Source organism: Lactuca virosa, chromosome 3 (assembly GCF_052849685.1).
Source record: "Lactuca virosa cultivar CGN04683 chromosome 3, Lactuca_virosa_CGN04683_v6, whole genome shotgun sequence".
Classification (NCBI taxonomy): Eukaryota; Viridiplantae; Streptophyta; class Magnoliopsida; order Asterales; family Asteraceae; genus Lactuca; species Lactuca virosa.
In genome coordinates this window covers 75,822,815-75,837,705 of record NC_136428.1, presented here as the reverse complement: position 1 = coordinate 75,837,705, position 14,891 = coordinate 75,822,815, and the positions used below count along the sequence as shown (strand labels likewise).

Sequence of the window (14,891 nt, the reverse complement as noted above, 5' to 3'; positions counted from 1 at the left end):
TATTGTGCACATCAATTTTTTTGGCTCTGTTACCGGGGAATGGCTTATTTGATTTATAGTTTAATTGTTTTTAGTTATTCGATCCTTTTTGTGTGGTAAAAATCGCAAAAAGTTACTTTGGTTGCATTAGTTTGTTTTATTTTTCTCTTTAAGGTGCAACCACGTCGTGGTCATCTTAACCACTTCGTGGTCTCGTCTCAGTTAATTTTAGTTTAGTGATTTTTATTCCTTTTACGCATTTTTGTTTTTGTTTTTATTTTAGTTATTTATGACCCGAGGATCTAAAACTTTAATTGTTCCTCCACTAGAAGATCCATAATTAGCTTTTCACAAGAAGAAAGACAAGAAAGGTGATTCGAGCAATACTTTCAAACCTGAAAAATTTGAGCTTTTCGAGAGGACGCCTAATAATAAGGGAATTGGATACGAGCCAGAAACATCTACCAAAGAAAGTTCAGAAGAAGAAGAGATAAAAATCGAGGTTGAAGAGATGGCGGATATCACGAGAATGACGATAGGAGATTACAAGAAGAGGATACGTGAAGAACATGGACCAGGTCTTGTCCCACCTGAGATACCAGCTGAAATATGTTTTGAGCTCAAAGGGCATATTCTATCAATGCTCAAGGATATATGTTTTATCGAGAAAGAGTATGAAGACGCTTTCAAGAACATTGATGAAGTAAAGGAAATTGCAAACTACTTCAATGTTCCTAATGTTCCAATATAATCTGTGTTACTAAGGATGCTTCCGATGACATTTACCGGTGAAGATAAAGTTTGGTTGAAATCACTTGCACCCGGATCCACTACCACATCGGCAAATCTTTGTGATGATTTTATTGAGCACTTTAGTCCACCTTCCAAGATCTCAAAGCTCAAGAAGAAGGTTGTTAATTTTCAACAAGATGTTGGAGAGTCATTGTATGAAGCATGGGAGAGATGCAAGGGATTGCTTAGAAGTTTCCCTCAACATGATTTAATGTCTAACAAGAAGTTTCCATTTTCTATGATGGAGTGAATGTCATGATTAGACAACTTCTTGACTCTCAAGGGCCAATGATGAAGAAGGAGCCGACAACTATCAAAGAGTTGATTGAAGAGTTCGCGAAGCACTCGCGTGAGTACCACAATCCACGATAGGATGTTACTAGAGGTAAAGGAGATGGAAGGAACGAGAACATGGCCGAGGTTTTGGCAAAGTTAGAAAACATGGATAGGAAAATGAAAAAATTAGATCAATTAATCCTAGGTGTTGTATGTAGTCATGTAGGATATCCTGAGAAATCTTGATCTAGGATTTCTTGCATGTTCCTTGTTTGGTTGTGGCTCTAGAGTGGGATCACATGTTCTATTGTCTATCTCACCTCTGATTATATATAACTATGTATTCATTAGAGATTTACCAGTTGTTGTGTAGTGTACTGTATGGGACCTTGTATGCGTTAGTGGGTTGTTAGACAAGTAGACTCATGCCCGGTGAAGACCATGGGAAAGCAGGACAAAGGCACAGGGCCCATTCTTTTATGGGGCCCATTTTTTTATACTATATTAAGAGTAGCCCATGAATGTTAGTCCACTAATCCACTTGTCTAAGTCCACATTTGTAATTCGTTGATCAGGGAATTGGGACATACGCAAGAACGCAACAAACGCCAAAACCAGAAGGCAGAAGCGATTGAGTATTCAGGCTTTGGCGCTTTATCCAGCATTCCAGCGAGTCAACGACTATCGATAAATCGGAATTACCCTCTGATTGAGGTTAATCGATCCCTAATCTGCTAATCAGGTAAGGGTTTAAATTTTATAGTCAAACACTCAAACCCGAATTAAACTTGCAGAATTGAGAATTGGACCAATTGATATCATAATTGTTTATTGTTGGTTGGTAGTTTGGTATTTCCTGCAGAATTAGATTTGAGTTTTACACTTTTAGTTTATATATATATATATATATATATATATATATATATATATATATATATATATATATATATATATATAGTCTTTTTATAGTAAAACAAGAAATCAAGAATATTATTATATATGTTATCACTTATCAATATTTAGAATAATCGAATTCATTCAATTTCATTCAACATTTATATATCTAGTTTGTTTTTTGTTCTAGTATTGAGAATTCAGTCAATGACTATTGTCTAATTTATGTTATAAGAAATTAAATGTTATCAGAAATTGAATGTATTTATAATATATGTTATCAGGAATTCAATGTTGAATTTGAATACTTTATGTCTTTATACCTGAATGAATAGATTATCATAATCAATTTATCAGATTTATACTTGAATGGTATCTGAAATTTGAATGAATGTTGATTGTTGAATGTTGAACTTTTAGTGATAAAGTCTAAACAACCATCCGGTAGTCAAAAACGTAAAAAAAGAAAACTAGATGAAGAAAAGAGAAAGGTTGACGTCGGTGCCCTAGATAAATTTATCTATAGACAACCTGTTGAAGAGCACGTTGAAGAGCACGTTGAAGAGCATGTTGAAGAGCAAGAGCATGTAGAAGTAGAAGTAGAAGATGTAGAAAAGCAAGAGCACATTAAAGAGCTTGTTGATATATGTGATCCAAGAAGGTGGGAAAAACTTAATTATGATGAGATTAAACTTTTGGTCGAGAAAGGTCCTAAAAGAGATACTAGTATTATCTATGGTCCCTACGATAAATTTGGTAGACAATTTTCCGCAGCTTTATATACTAGAACTTTATCAAATTTGGAGAAGCGTGATAGAGAATGGCTGGTATATTCGTAAGAGCAAGACAAAATATTTTGTTTCTGTTGTAAAGTGTTTAGAAAAGGGATTTCAAAAGGTAAATTGGATGGTGAAGGTTATGCAGATTGGCACCATGTTACCACTAGGGTTAAAGAACATGAAATTTCCTTAGATCATCTTACAAATACGAGTAAGTGGTTTGATATGCGTAAAAGATTAAACTTGAACGAAACAATTGATAAAGTTCAATACGAGCAATTCAAGAAAGAAAGAGATTACTGGAAAAAAGTCATTTTGAGAATCATCGCAGTAGTGAAGTTTCTTAGTAAACATAATTTAGCATTTCGTGGATCCAATGAAAAGTTGTATCAAAAGGTAACTATAAATTGTTTTTTTTTGTTCCAATTCCATCAAATACCTTTCAGTTAATTATGATGCTTGATTCCACTTCTTATTTGTTAATTATATTTAATAGGTAATGGGAAGTTTTTGGGTGTCATTGAAATGTTGGAAGAGTTTGACCCAATTATCAAAGAGCATGTGCGGCGGATCACAAGTGACGGGCTTCATGTGCATTATCTTGGCCACACGATCCAAAATGAACTAATACTTTTGATAGCTCAAGAGATTAAAAAGGAACTTATCAAGAGGATAAAGGAAGCAAAGTAGTACTCAATCGTACTTGATTGTACTCCTCATTCAAGTCACCAAGAACAGATGACTATAATAGTGAGGTATTTAAAGTTATCATATAATTTTGTTACTGTCGAGGAGTCCTTTTAGGTTTTTTGAATGTTGATGATACCACTGGAAAATGACTATTTGATATTACACTTGAGGAGTTAAAGTCTCTTGGTCTTGAAATTGATGATATGCGTGGTCAAGGCTATGATAATGGAGCAAACATGAAAAGAAAACACCAAAGAGTGCAAAAGATATTTTTAGATATAAATCCTAGAGCATTTTACACTCCTTGTGGTTGCCATTCTCTCAATCTAACATAATGTGATATGGCTAACAAATGTGTTAAAGGAAAAAACTTTTTTGGATTCATCCAACGCATTTATACTATCTTTGCAAATTCTACTAAGAGGTGGGGAATTTTGAAATATAATGTTAAATCTTGGAGTCTTAAGTCATTGTGTCAAACTTGTTGGGAAAGTCGGGCTGAGAGTGTAAAGGCTATAAAACAACAACTTGTGGATGTACGGGAAGCTTTACTTCAAGTTGGAGAAAATGATAATGATGTTGCAATTGCAAGTGAAGCAACTTCACTAGCAGAAAAAGAACTTAGTGACTTTGAATTTTTGGTATCAACTGTTATTTGGTAACCATGTGAATATTGTAAGTAAGAAGTTACAATCAAAGGATATGCATCTTGATAATGCTATTACAAAAATAAACAAATTGATTGGGTACTTCAAGGATTATAGAGAAACTGGTTTTTCAAAAGCGATTGTTGAAGCTAAGGAGAATGCTATTGAAATGGGTATTAATCCAATATTTCCACAAAAACGTTTGATTGAAAGGAAAAAAAAGATCTGATGAGAGTTCAAGTAGGGAAGAAGTTTCATTTACACCTGAAGAGAATTTCAGAGTCAATTATATCTTGTACATTGTTGATCAAGCCAGTTCTTTTCTTGAGACAAGATTTGAACAATTCAAAGAGTATGACAATGTGACATCCCCAAATTTCACGGCCAAAAAAGACCGGTTTGTTTATGCTTTATTTTAAAATCAGAGTAATCATTTAAATAAAACTATTGCGGAATTTGTTCCCAAAACAAAATATGATACGAATTTATCAAAAGCATTTCTTAAAGAAATGTATTTTCATTATATCACAAAAATCTCGGGATGTCATGTTCCGATACAGACCAAAAGCATAAACAGATCAAAATAGACCTTACAACCGTTATTTATAACTACTGGCCTATAATCCATTATCTCTCGTCATGTCAACCAACTTATGCTCTTGAGCCACTACCTGTAATACAAAGAAAACTGAGTGGGTCAGGCTTGGGAGCCTGGTGAGCATATAGGGTTTTCAACCCACAATAATACAATTATTATATTCAATCATCAAACAATCAACCCAATTACCCATCCCCATTATCTTCTTTATTTCTTAAGGTTTTACCCTAAGAATCAACTATCCTTCATTCAGTGGCGGAACTAATGTGTTGGTAGGGGTAGCACGTGCTACCCCTCATTTACTCCCCACATGTAGTGAAAAATTGAAATTTGTTAGATAGATATTTCAAGTGTGAACCTGTGAAATCAAGTATGCTCCGATAAAGGTTAAATTAAAAAACCATCTTATCATTTAGTAGCCCATTGAATAGAAGAAATGGCCCACTAATTAATAAATAAAGATGGAGTGTGACAGTGTGTACCAATTAACCCAACTCAACAACAAATTAATTCAACGCTAAAGCTATATGTAATGAAATTGTATTTTAAGAATAGGTTAATGAAGATATTAAATGTAAAATTTTTACATTAGTTTGATATATCTAATGAAGACATAATTTATATATATATATATATATATATATATATATATATATATATCCTTTATAAGGACTTTTTTTGTGCAACCCCTTACAAAAGTTTCTGGTTCCGCCACTGCCTTCATTCATTCATTCCTAAGGATTGACCTAAGGAATTGACACAAATCCATTGCTACATAAGGCGCATCTGCCAACTTTATCCTTTAAGCGCCTCTGCCAGGATTACGACATTCACTATTAGGCGCATCTGCCAACATTATCCTTTAAGCGCATCTGCCAGGATTACGACATTCACTATTAGGCGCATCTGCCAACATTATCCTTTAAGCGCATCTGCCAGGATTATGACATTCACTATTTGGTGCATATGACAATATTATTCTTAATCATCTTTCATACCTCATCATTTATCTACCCATGTTTTCCCCAACATATTTGTAGATATAAAATACATATACAGTTTAACTTATTTAAAACATGTACCAAACATTGCATTCAACACCCATCTCAAATAAACAAACAACTTATTAACACATATCACGTATTTTATAGCAAATACTTCATATTTATGTGGTGGAAGAAAGTGACTACACACTCACATAATTTATATAAAATACTTCATATCTATGTGTAAGAAGAAAGTGACTACACACTCACATAATTTATATAAAATACTTCATATCTATGTGTAAGAAGAAAGTGACTACACACTCACATAATTTATATAAAATACTTCATATCTATGTGTAAGAAGAAAGTGACTACACACTCACATAATTTATATAAAATACTTCATATATATGTGTAAGAAGAAAGTGACTACACACTCACATAATTTATATAAAATACTTCATATCTATGTGTAAGAAGAAAGTGACTACACACTCACATAATTTGTATAAAATACTTCATATCTATGTGTAAGAAGAAAGTGACTACACACTCACATAATTTATATAAAATACTTCATATCTATGTATAAGAAGAAAGTGACTACACACTCACATAATTTATATAAAATACTTCACATCTATGTGTAAGAAGAAAGTGACTACACACTCACCTGATAAGACGATGATCGGACAGCACCTCGTCTATTAAAATAATATTTTCCGATAAAACCGGGACGTTTTCTCCAAAACCGGGCTTTACGCGAGCAGAGTCTCGGCTCGTAAACTTTACTTCTCGGGATCCTCGGGGCTTCGGGACTTGCTTCGGGTGTCGGGAATGATATTGGGGCTTCGGGGTATTTCTTGCACGCAAAATGATGCAAAAATGAGAGAGAAATGAAGAAATTTGGCAAAAAGATCGGCAGCCCTAGACTTCTATTTATAGGGGCTGAAACCCCGAGTTACGCTGGGCGTAACCCCAAATTACGTTGGACGTAATCCTCCGTCGACATGTAAGCTGGGCGTACAAAGATCTACGCGGGGCGTAGTTCGGATAAGCTTTGGTATGCGTGCCACGAACTTCAAAAATTCATAACTTTCGCATACGAGGTCCGTTTTCGACGTTCTTTATATCCACGCGTAGGTGAGATTATGCTCTACAACTTTCATTTAGACTCCGTCGAAAAATTTTGACTTTATTTTTATTATATTATTTTTAGTAGGTCGGGACAGGAAAACTCCGTTATAAAATCATAACTTCTTCATCCGACGTCCGTTTTCGTCTGTGTTTTTACCGTTGGACTACCAACGACGAGATCTTCGATTCTCGTTTAGATTGTTTTGGCCAAATATCACTCGATCTCAATTTCGAGATTTGGGCCGTATACCGCTAAGTCGAAACTTAGAAAAATCATAACTTCCTCATACGGAGTCAGATTTAGACGTTCTTTTCATGCACACTCTCGGTTTAACAAACTCTACGACTTTCGTTTAGACCACTAAGGCTAAATATCGCTCTATCGTAAATTCACTATTTACGTCGCGCTGTGTCGTGTCGCATCTGTCGCGAAACTTCGATAGGTCATAACTTCTTCGTTATAACTCGGATTCCGGCGTTCTTTATATGTACGTAATCCTTGTAACATATACTACAACTTAGTTAAGATTACTCCTTCTAAATAATATTGCATCAAAAAGTCATTTTTGACGTTTAACGTCTCTAAATTGACTAGCCCGGATCTACGGGCGTTACAGACAAAGTATTTGGTTTTTTATTTCCACATAATTTGAGGGGAATTGAAGATAAAGATCTTAAGTCGTATTGTCATCGTCTTGAAAGTGCACTCAAGTTTGAAGAAAGATCGGATATTGATGCCGAGGAATTTTATACGGAGTTGAAATTATTTGAGGCATTGGAAACCAATGAATTTAGCAACCCTATAGATGTTTTGAAGTTTTTGAAAGAACTTGATTATTTCCCAAGTGCATGCATTGCATATAGAATATTATTGACTATTCATGTAACGGTCGCATCTGTAGTAAGAAGTTTTTCAAAATTGAAGTTTCTGAAATCTTACTTACGCTCCACAATGACCCAAGAAAGACTTAGCGGTTTGGCGATGAAATCTATCGAGAACGAACTCTTAGAGAGTATAGACTACGAAGATTTGATCAACCAATTTGCAATCAAGAATGGTAGAAGAGCTTCACGGATCGTTGGTTAGCTGTTACGATATGTAATTACTTATTAAAATACTATGATTTTGCTATGTTTATTGATATAAAGTTTATTGTCATTTTAATAAAAAAAAATTAGTTTACGTAATTTAATTCGTTACACGTTAAGGCCTAAGTGCTTTTTTTATTCGCCTCGTCCTGGACATTTGAATCCTCAGGACCGGCCCTGGGTAAACTAGTATAAACAGTAACCTGTGTTGATGTTCTTTATTGATTGTTTATATATATATATATATATATATATATATATATATATATATATATATATATATATATATATATATATATATATATATATGTCAACATATCTTGTGGTGGGTTATATATATATATATATATATATATATATATATATATATATATATATATATATATATATATATGTCAACATATCTTGTGGTGGGTTGAGGCGGTCATGCTTTGTGCGGTAGGCCAAGATACTCGGGCGAGCTAGCGGTGTGTTGTAGGCCAGGTGCAGACCAACTATACGTTGTAGGCTCAGGAGAGCGGTCCAAATGTACTGCAGGTCTCGCAAGGCGATCCAGTCTGAAGGCTCATGTGCGCATGCATTATATGTATATTGTGGTGTGTGGTATTTTTGGAGAACTCACCAAGCTTTGACTTACAGTTTTGGTTTAAATATTTTTTAGGTACTTCCGATAATCGTGGTAAGGCGAATGCGTGACAGTACACACACTCATCAACAACATTGGAGTTCCACGTTTATTATATTATTCGGGTTTTCAAATAATTGTATCTTGAACAAATGTGTCTTCTAAACTTGAGTTTTTATGAAAACTGTGTTTTACCTTAATTAAAAATAAAAATTTTGTTTTTGAAAATGGGACGTTACATGACTATCGGTTGTGTTTTAATAAAAATGATTACAAGACACTTTTAGTTAGATGTGACAAGGGCGATGATGGTGTTCGTTTTCATTTAATTGATAAAAATCGTAATCGCTAGTATTTTAAAACAAAAATAAAAAGTTGGTTTTATTATTAGACTAGGTTACAACTTGTGGAAACCACGGATAAGAAAAGAAAAACAAGTTTGATAATTAAAAAGGGTAATGAAAAATCAAAGATTTGTCCTTGATGCAACCTATAAAAAAATCCCAATCAATCAATAAAATTAAAAAAAATACACAATATAAAATGAAAAAACAAATCAACCAAAACAACCACAAACAAACAATTGGTCATTCATTGATAGTTAATACTTTCTCTCCTTCAGAGATATTAGTTCTTTATCGGCTAGTTCTTTAAGATCAAATGCTTCACTTGTTGACAAAACTCTTTAGATGTGAATAAATATTTCCATAACCAGCCCTATCAAATGACTAAAATTAAATTTACAACTCTTCAATAAGTCATCATAAGAAGAGAACCTGAAAAGCAGATTTGCGAATACTCCTACATGGTTAAACTTTTTACATAAATTGTGGCATCTAAAAATAAAACACTAAAACAGTAAAGTAATGTGAAAAAAAGCCACACAAAATTGTTTTAATTTTAAAAAAAATAAAAAAAAATAAAAAAATAAACATATTTTTTTAATCCAAATGTGAGACGGATTTCAGTTCGGATTTTTGCATTCAAATAATTTTTAACATTTGAAGAAAAAAACAAACATTATTTTTGTTATAAAAGAGACATATTCTTCACTCCTAATTGATAAGAATGGTCAAAACTTGCCAACAAAGATAGCTGAGTTATGTATGTGGTAGTGACACCAACACATATCCATTTAAGAATTGTCAAACCTACATAAAAAAGAAACATAGTATTCACTCCTAATTGATAATTACTTATTTACCCCCCAACTAAACAAATTTAGATACTTTTTCCTACTTCTGTGTCATTTCATTTATTACATCCTTTGAAAATAGGAACTTGAAGGCCTCAATACCATCAAAAGTTATTATTACTTCAAATGGCAAAAGCAAGCAAAGTGTAGTACAGGAGGCTGTCATAGTAGTAAAAAAGAAAGTAAGATGTCATTTTACCTGTCTGAGAGATGAAAGATACCACAACAAAAGTCTTTCCATCATCATTTGCTGACAACAGTCTATAGTCTATATTGTATTGTTTAACTGGTAGCTAAAAAGTTGAATTATTAAAATTTAAAACATTTTCTTTCGGCTTGTTAAACTTCCACAGAAACAAAGCACGATCCACATATCTGTGAAACACTGAAACATAATGTCATATTAATCATCACATGGTCACATGTTTGACTGGAATGTCAATATGATTTACTCAGTTGAGTGCCAGTCTAGTTCATAAATCCCAAAAATTTATATCTACATCTTATAAAAGCTATAATTTAATATTTTTTCTCAATGACTAAAATATGCTTTTATAACAACACTCGACTATCGATAATGTCCTTGAACGTGCTGATCCTTTATCGGACAGGTGGGATTACAACTACTTTGCTATCTCTTGATTTCAACCCGAATTATAACATACATAAGATAGTTTTATAGGAGTTCGGATATGAAAATCAAAAGAAGATTTTTTTTTTTTGGATTTGTGATTACTTTAGGATAGAGACTTGTAGACTGTTCTTTGACAAAGACGTGGGTGGTAATTAGTGATTAAGTTAATTATAAACTTCTAACATAAGCCCTTTACATTGATTTTGAAATGACATACATGTCGAATGATAGTATGTACCATTGTTGTGCAATTTACCATTTCTTTCAAGCCCAAAAGTAACTTAGCTACCTTAAATCAAACCAATCAGTTAACTAAAAACCACAACGGAATAATTTTGTGGTTTGTGATGCCAAATCTACAAAAAAAACACTGCGGAAAATTAATATATGGGACCAAATAATAGCTACCAAATTGATATGTGATAGAAACTGATAATTCTAATTCTATTTTGTAGGAACAGGGAAATTGGTGCCAAGAAGTCTGACATATATCTATTGTAGAGTATAGAACTATCAAAATTTGATAATTTTAAAAACATATTGAATGAAATGAAATTATTATCGTATTGATGAAGGTAAAATCATTCCTATGTTCTTTATAGATTAAAAAGATGAATATAAAGGCTCAAAGCTTTAGCACACAATACAACAAAATTACGAAGAAATGTCCTAATTCGTACAAAAAAAACAAATAAATAAACGATTTTTTCAGATTAGGATTAGGTAGTAGCACCTTATCAAAATTTCCATCATTCTCATAATGATTCTAGATGGCGGCTTTCTGATAAACCTCCTGGGAAGCGCTTTTTAAGGACACCGATGATCTAAACGTTTCGAAAACCAAATAACAACCTTGATGTTGAATACGACGAAATGCTAAACATTTTGCTAAAAAAATAACCCTAAACATTTAAATCACCAAAAATGTTCAAAATAACATGATCTATTCAAAACTAAAACCCAAAGAGAGAACGGGGCGGGGATAGAAAGAGACAAAATCGAAACAGACCTGTTCTAGCAGTAAATACCTTAGGTCGTTCTTGAATTTTGCTTTGTGTTGGAGCTTCATCGAACAAAATTGATAAATGTTGGCGTTAGGGTTTAGAGAAATAGGGAGAGAGATGGAAGAGAGTTTGAATTCAATATTTGAAATTCGAATTGTTGATTTTCGAGTTGTGGATGGATGATGTAGCAGGAATTGAGGATTTATTGCTGATTTTATGGGATCCACTGTTATGAAATTGAATGAAGAGGTGAACGAGAAGGGCATATTTGGTATTTTACTTTGAAATTTAGAAGCGGGAAGAGATGACACGTGGAAAAAACTACTCTTTTTATTAGAATAGGAGATTCAATTAAAAGTTTAACGACTTTTTATTTTTATTTTATTTTTTTATTTATTTTTGGAATTATTGATTTTAAATCATTTTCCTTTATATTTATAGTCTTAACCCCTCACCAACAATGTTTATAACATTTATGGTCCTCAATAAAGTTAATTGAGTCACATATGGCCAATCACTAGGTTTTTGTCTAATTTACTATTTTAGCCCTAGTTTACTTATTCGACCGACATAACTTTTTATTTCAATTTAGTTTAAATTCAAAATTCACAACTTATTAATATTTAATTATTAATACTAATTTGGTTATTCTATTTTACTAAAAAAATTTACTAAATATGCTAGAAAAAATCTAAATCCAACATGGGATGTTATTATTATATCACATTGAATATATTAAAACACAAAGACAAGGCAAAAATATCAAAATTGAAAACTTTCTTTAAGAAATCCAAATTCTTGGTCATCACAAACACCATATAGGTTTATCTGTGGTGATTTCAAGGCATGATTTATGACTTCATGTTTGTACGGGGTATTAGTCGTGGTGCGCGTAAGATGGTTTGAACGCCTTCATTAGGAAGACCATTCTTTCTGGGAAAAAACACCATATATTTGACCCCTATCTCTAACACTCATCTCATACTAATATGATATTACAAATTTGAATGGTTGATCAAATTTAAATCGTTAATCTTACACTATCTTATAAAGCATATTAATCTTATCTTAAATTTTAAGAAGTATAAGATACGAAACTTTTTATACAAATCAATTATACATAAATAAATCATTAATACTTGCTAAAAATTTAACGACTTGAATTAATGAATGTTATTAAGAAATTTAATTTAGAGCAAAATAACAATTTTAAAATATTAAATTCATGTACATAAATTAATTTAGATTTCTTAAACTAGACATCGATATTGACTAATTAATATCAAATGTATAAACAAACAATATAAATATAAAGTCTAAACATAAATATTTTATTTATTAAAAGTGGTAATTTTTATTAGATAATAACTAATAATAAAATCTAATAATTATTTCCCGTAAGAAAACTATTCGCCAAAAGATATATTTATCGTCATCGCTTTGTGCGGGCACAGGGGCGGAGCTAGAATTTAAGAATAAGGGGGGCTAAAAGTCTCACATCATAATAATATATTAAAATATAATGTTATATAAACATGTCTCCATTAACCTCAATCCTAAAAAAAAAAGTAATAGGTTTAAAATTTTAAATGAATAAATAACAAAGAATTTAAAACTTGTCTCCATTAACCTCGATCTTAAAAAAAATCAACTAACTACATGAATCAACTCACATTCATCCATTAACCCGTGAGTATTAAAATAATAAGTTAGAACATATATACATATGGTTCATTTTAGAAAATTAGATGGTTCATTTTAGAAAATTAGAATATATAGATAAACATAAAAAATAGCTCCTTATCACTTTAAGTTGTGCTCGTCTTTGTTTCATGGAATCGAAATAATCTATAATCGCATCCGTAGGAAATGTATCAGCAATATCTCTCTCAATGTTAACAAGCAAACAAATTTTAAGAAAATCTTCACTCATGGTATTTCGAAGTCGTGTTTTCACAAGTTTCATTCCGAAAATGCTCTTTCAGATGTTGCGGTAGAAACAGGGAGAGTCAATATCAAACGAATCAATCTATCAAGCAAGGGATACGTACCTGACTTTCCTGTTTCATGTAGGCCTCTACACAACTCAGAAATTTTAGAAGAATTTTTCAGTTGTGGGTGTGCACATCAATTTCATAATGTTGTAACTTAAGTTTCAACAATTTCCTCTCGTGCTCTGTAAATTCTAGAGGATAATATGATGTTTCCAATTTACATATATCCTCAACATTTAAGGATTTTCTTGGATCTAGCATAACACTGAGACGGAGAAGCTTTGTTACAAGCTCATTAAATCTGGAATTCAACTCTTGCAATTGACTATCAATAGCAACAATGAATAGTTCAACTCGATAGTGATGCTTTTTGGTTATATTATCTTTTTCACGACGTTGACGAATTATATATCTATAAGTTTCATTCATGTTGGGGACAGGAATGCTATTTTTCTCACAAAAACAAACCACTTGATCCAAAAGAGATTGCCAACCTTCATCTCTCAACTTTTGAATCAATACTTTTGTTGTAGAACCAAGGGAAGAGCATTAACAATATCTATAGATTTTTGTTGTAAACTTTGACAAAGCTTGTCAGTTATCCCTATTAGATCTTTCATCATGTGCATAACAATGACAAAATCGAATGACAATGCATGTGTAAGTGCCTATGCCGCATCGCCTCTTTGAGAAGATGTAGAACCTTTTATAGCAATGTCATTCAATACTGCACAAGATGGACCAAACAATCTCATCAAACTACATATTGATTTGAAATGAGAACTCCACCTAGTATCTCCAGGCCTTTGCAGTGTTCGTATTTGATTTGTGCCTTTTCCACTCTCAAGCTCTCTAACCTCGGCTAAATGAGAAATTTCAACAATTTGAGCATCTTGCAATTGATCATTACGTTTGGAGGAAGAATATATGGCATTAACTACAAAGTTTAAAGTCTTAAAGAAGTTATGTACCTCAGACACATCTTTAGACGAAGCAACTAGAGCCAATTGTAGTTGATGGGCAAAACAATGTATATAATAAGCATACAGACATTCCTTTAATAATAAAGCTTGCAACCCATTCCATTCTACATGCATGTTACTAGCTCGATCGTATCCTTGACCTCGAATGTCTTGAACACTAAGTTAATGATAAGATAAATAAGATAATATCTCATTTTTCAAGGTCAATGAAGTTGTATCTTTAACATGAACTAAGTCCAAAAATCTTTCTTTGACATTCCCATTTTGGTCGACAAATCTCACAACAATAGCCATTTGCTCTCTCTTAGATTCATATTAAGACTCGTCAACTATTAAACAAAACTTTGACATCCTTATTTCATCACAAATTGCTTTTTGTACATTTGTAGATAAAACACATAATATTTCTTTTTGGATATCAGGTGATGTGTACTTTGCATTTTGAGGAGCATTTTCTAGCACAACATCAACAACAGTCTTGTTATAAGAAGCAAAGAACTTTTTCAATTCAAGGAAATTCCCTTGATTTCTTGAGTTAGGTCGTTCATCATGACCTGTAACACCCGGAATCCAGAAGACCAATTAA

General features: G+C 32.5%; 1 protein-coding gene and 1 non-coding gene across 2 annotated transcripts; one reads left to right on the top strand and one right to left on the bottom strand.

Moving 5' to 3' along the window:
* Window positions 1-874: 874 nt before the first annotated feature.
* Window positions 875-981, bottom strand: LOC145168208 (small nucleolar RNA R71). Its single transcript, XR_013741779.1, has one exon. It is a non-coding gene; the product is annotated as a small nucleolar RNA R71 (small nucleolar RNA).
* Window positions 982-3,751: 2,770 nt separating this feature from the next.
* Window positions 3,752-7,868, top strand: LOC145163691 (uncharacterized). The gene is made up of 3 exons (XM_079082492.1): window positions 3,752-4,051; window positions 4,167-4,230; window positions 7,447-7,868. The coding sequence occupies exons 1-3, from the start codon at window positions 3,752-3,754 to the stop codon at window positions 7,866-7,868; spliced, it is 786 nt and encodes a 261-aa protein (XP_078938618.1).
* Window positions 7,869-14,891: the final 7,023 nt, after the last annotated feature.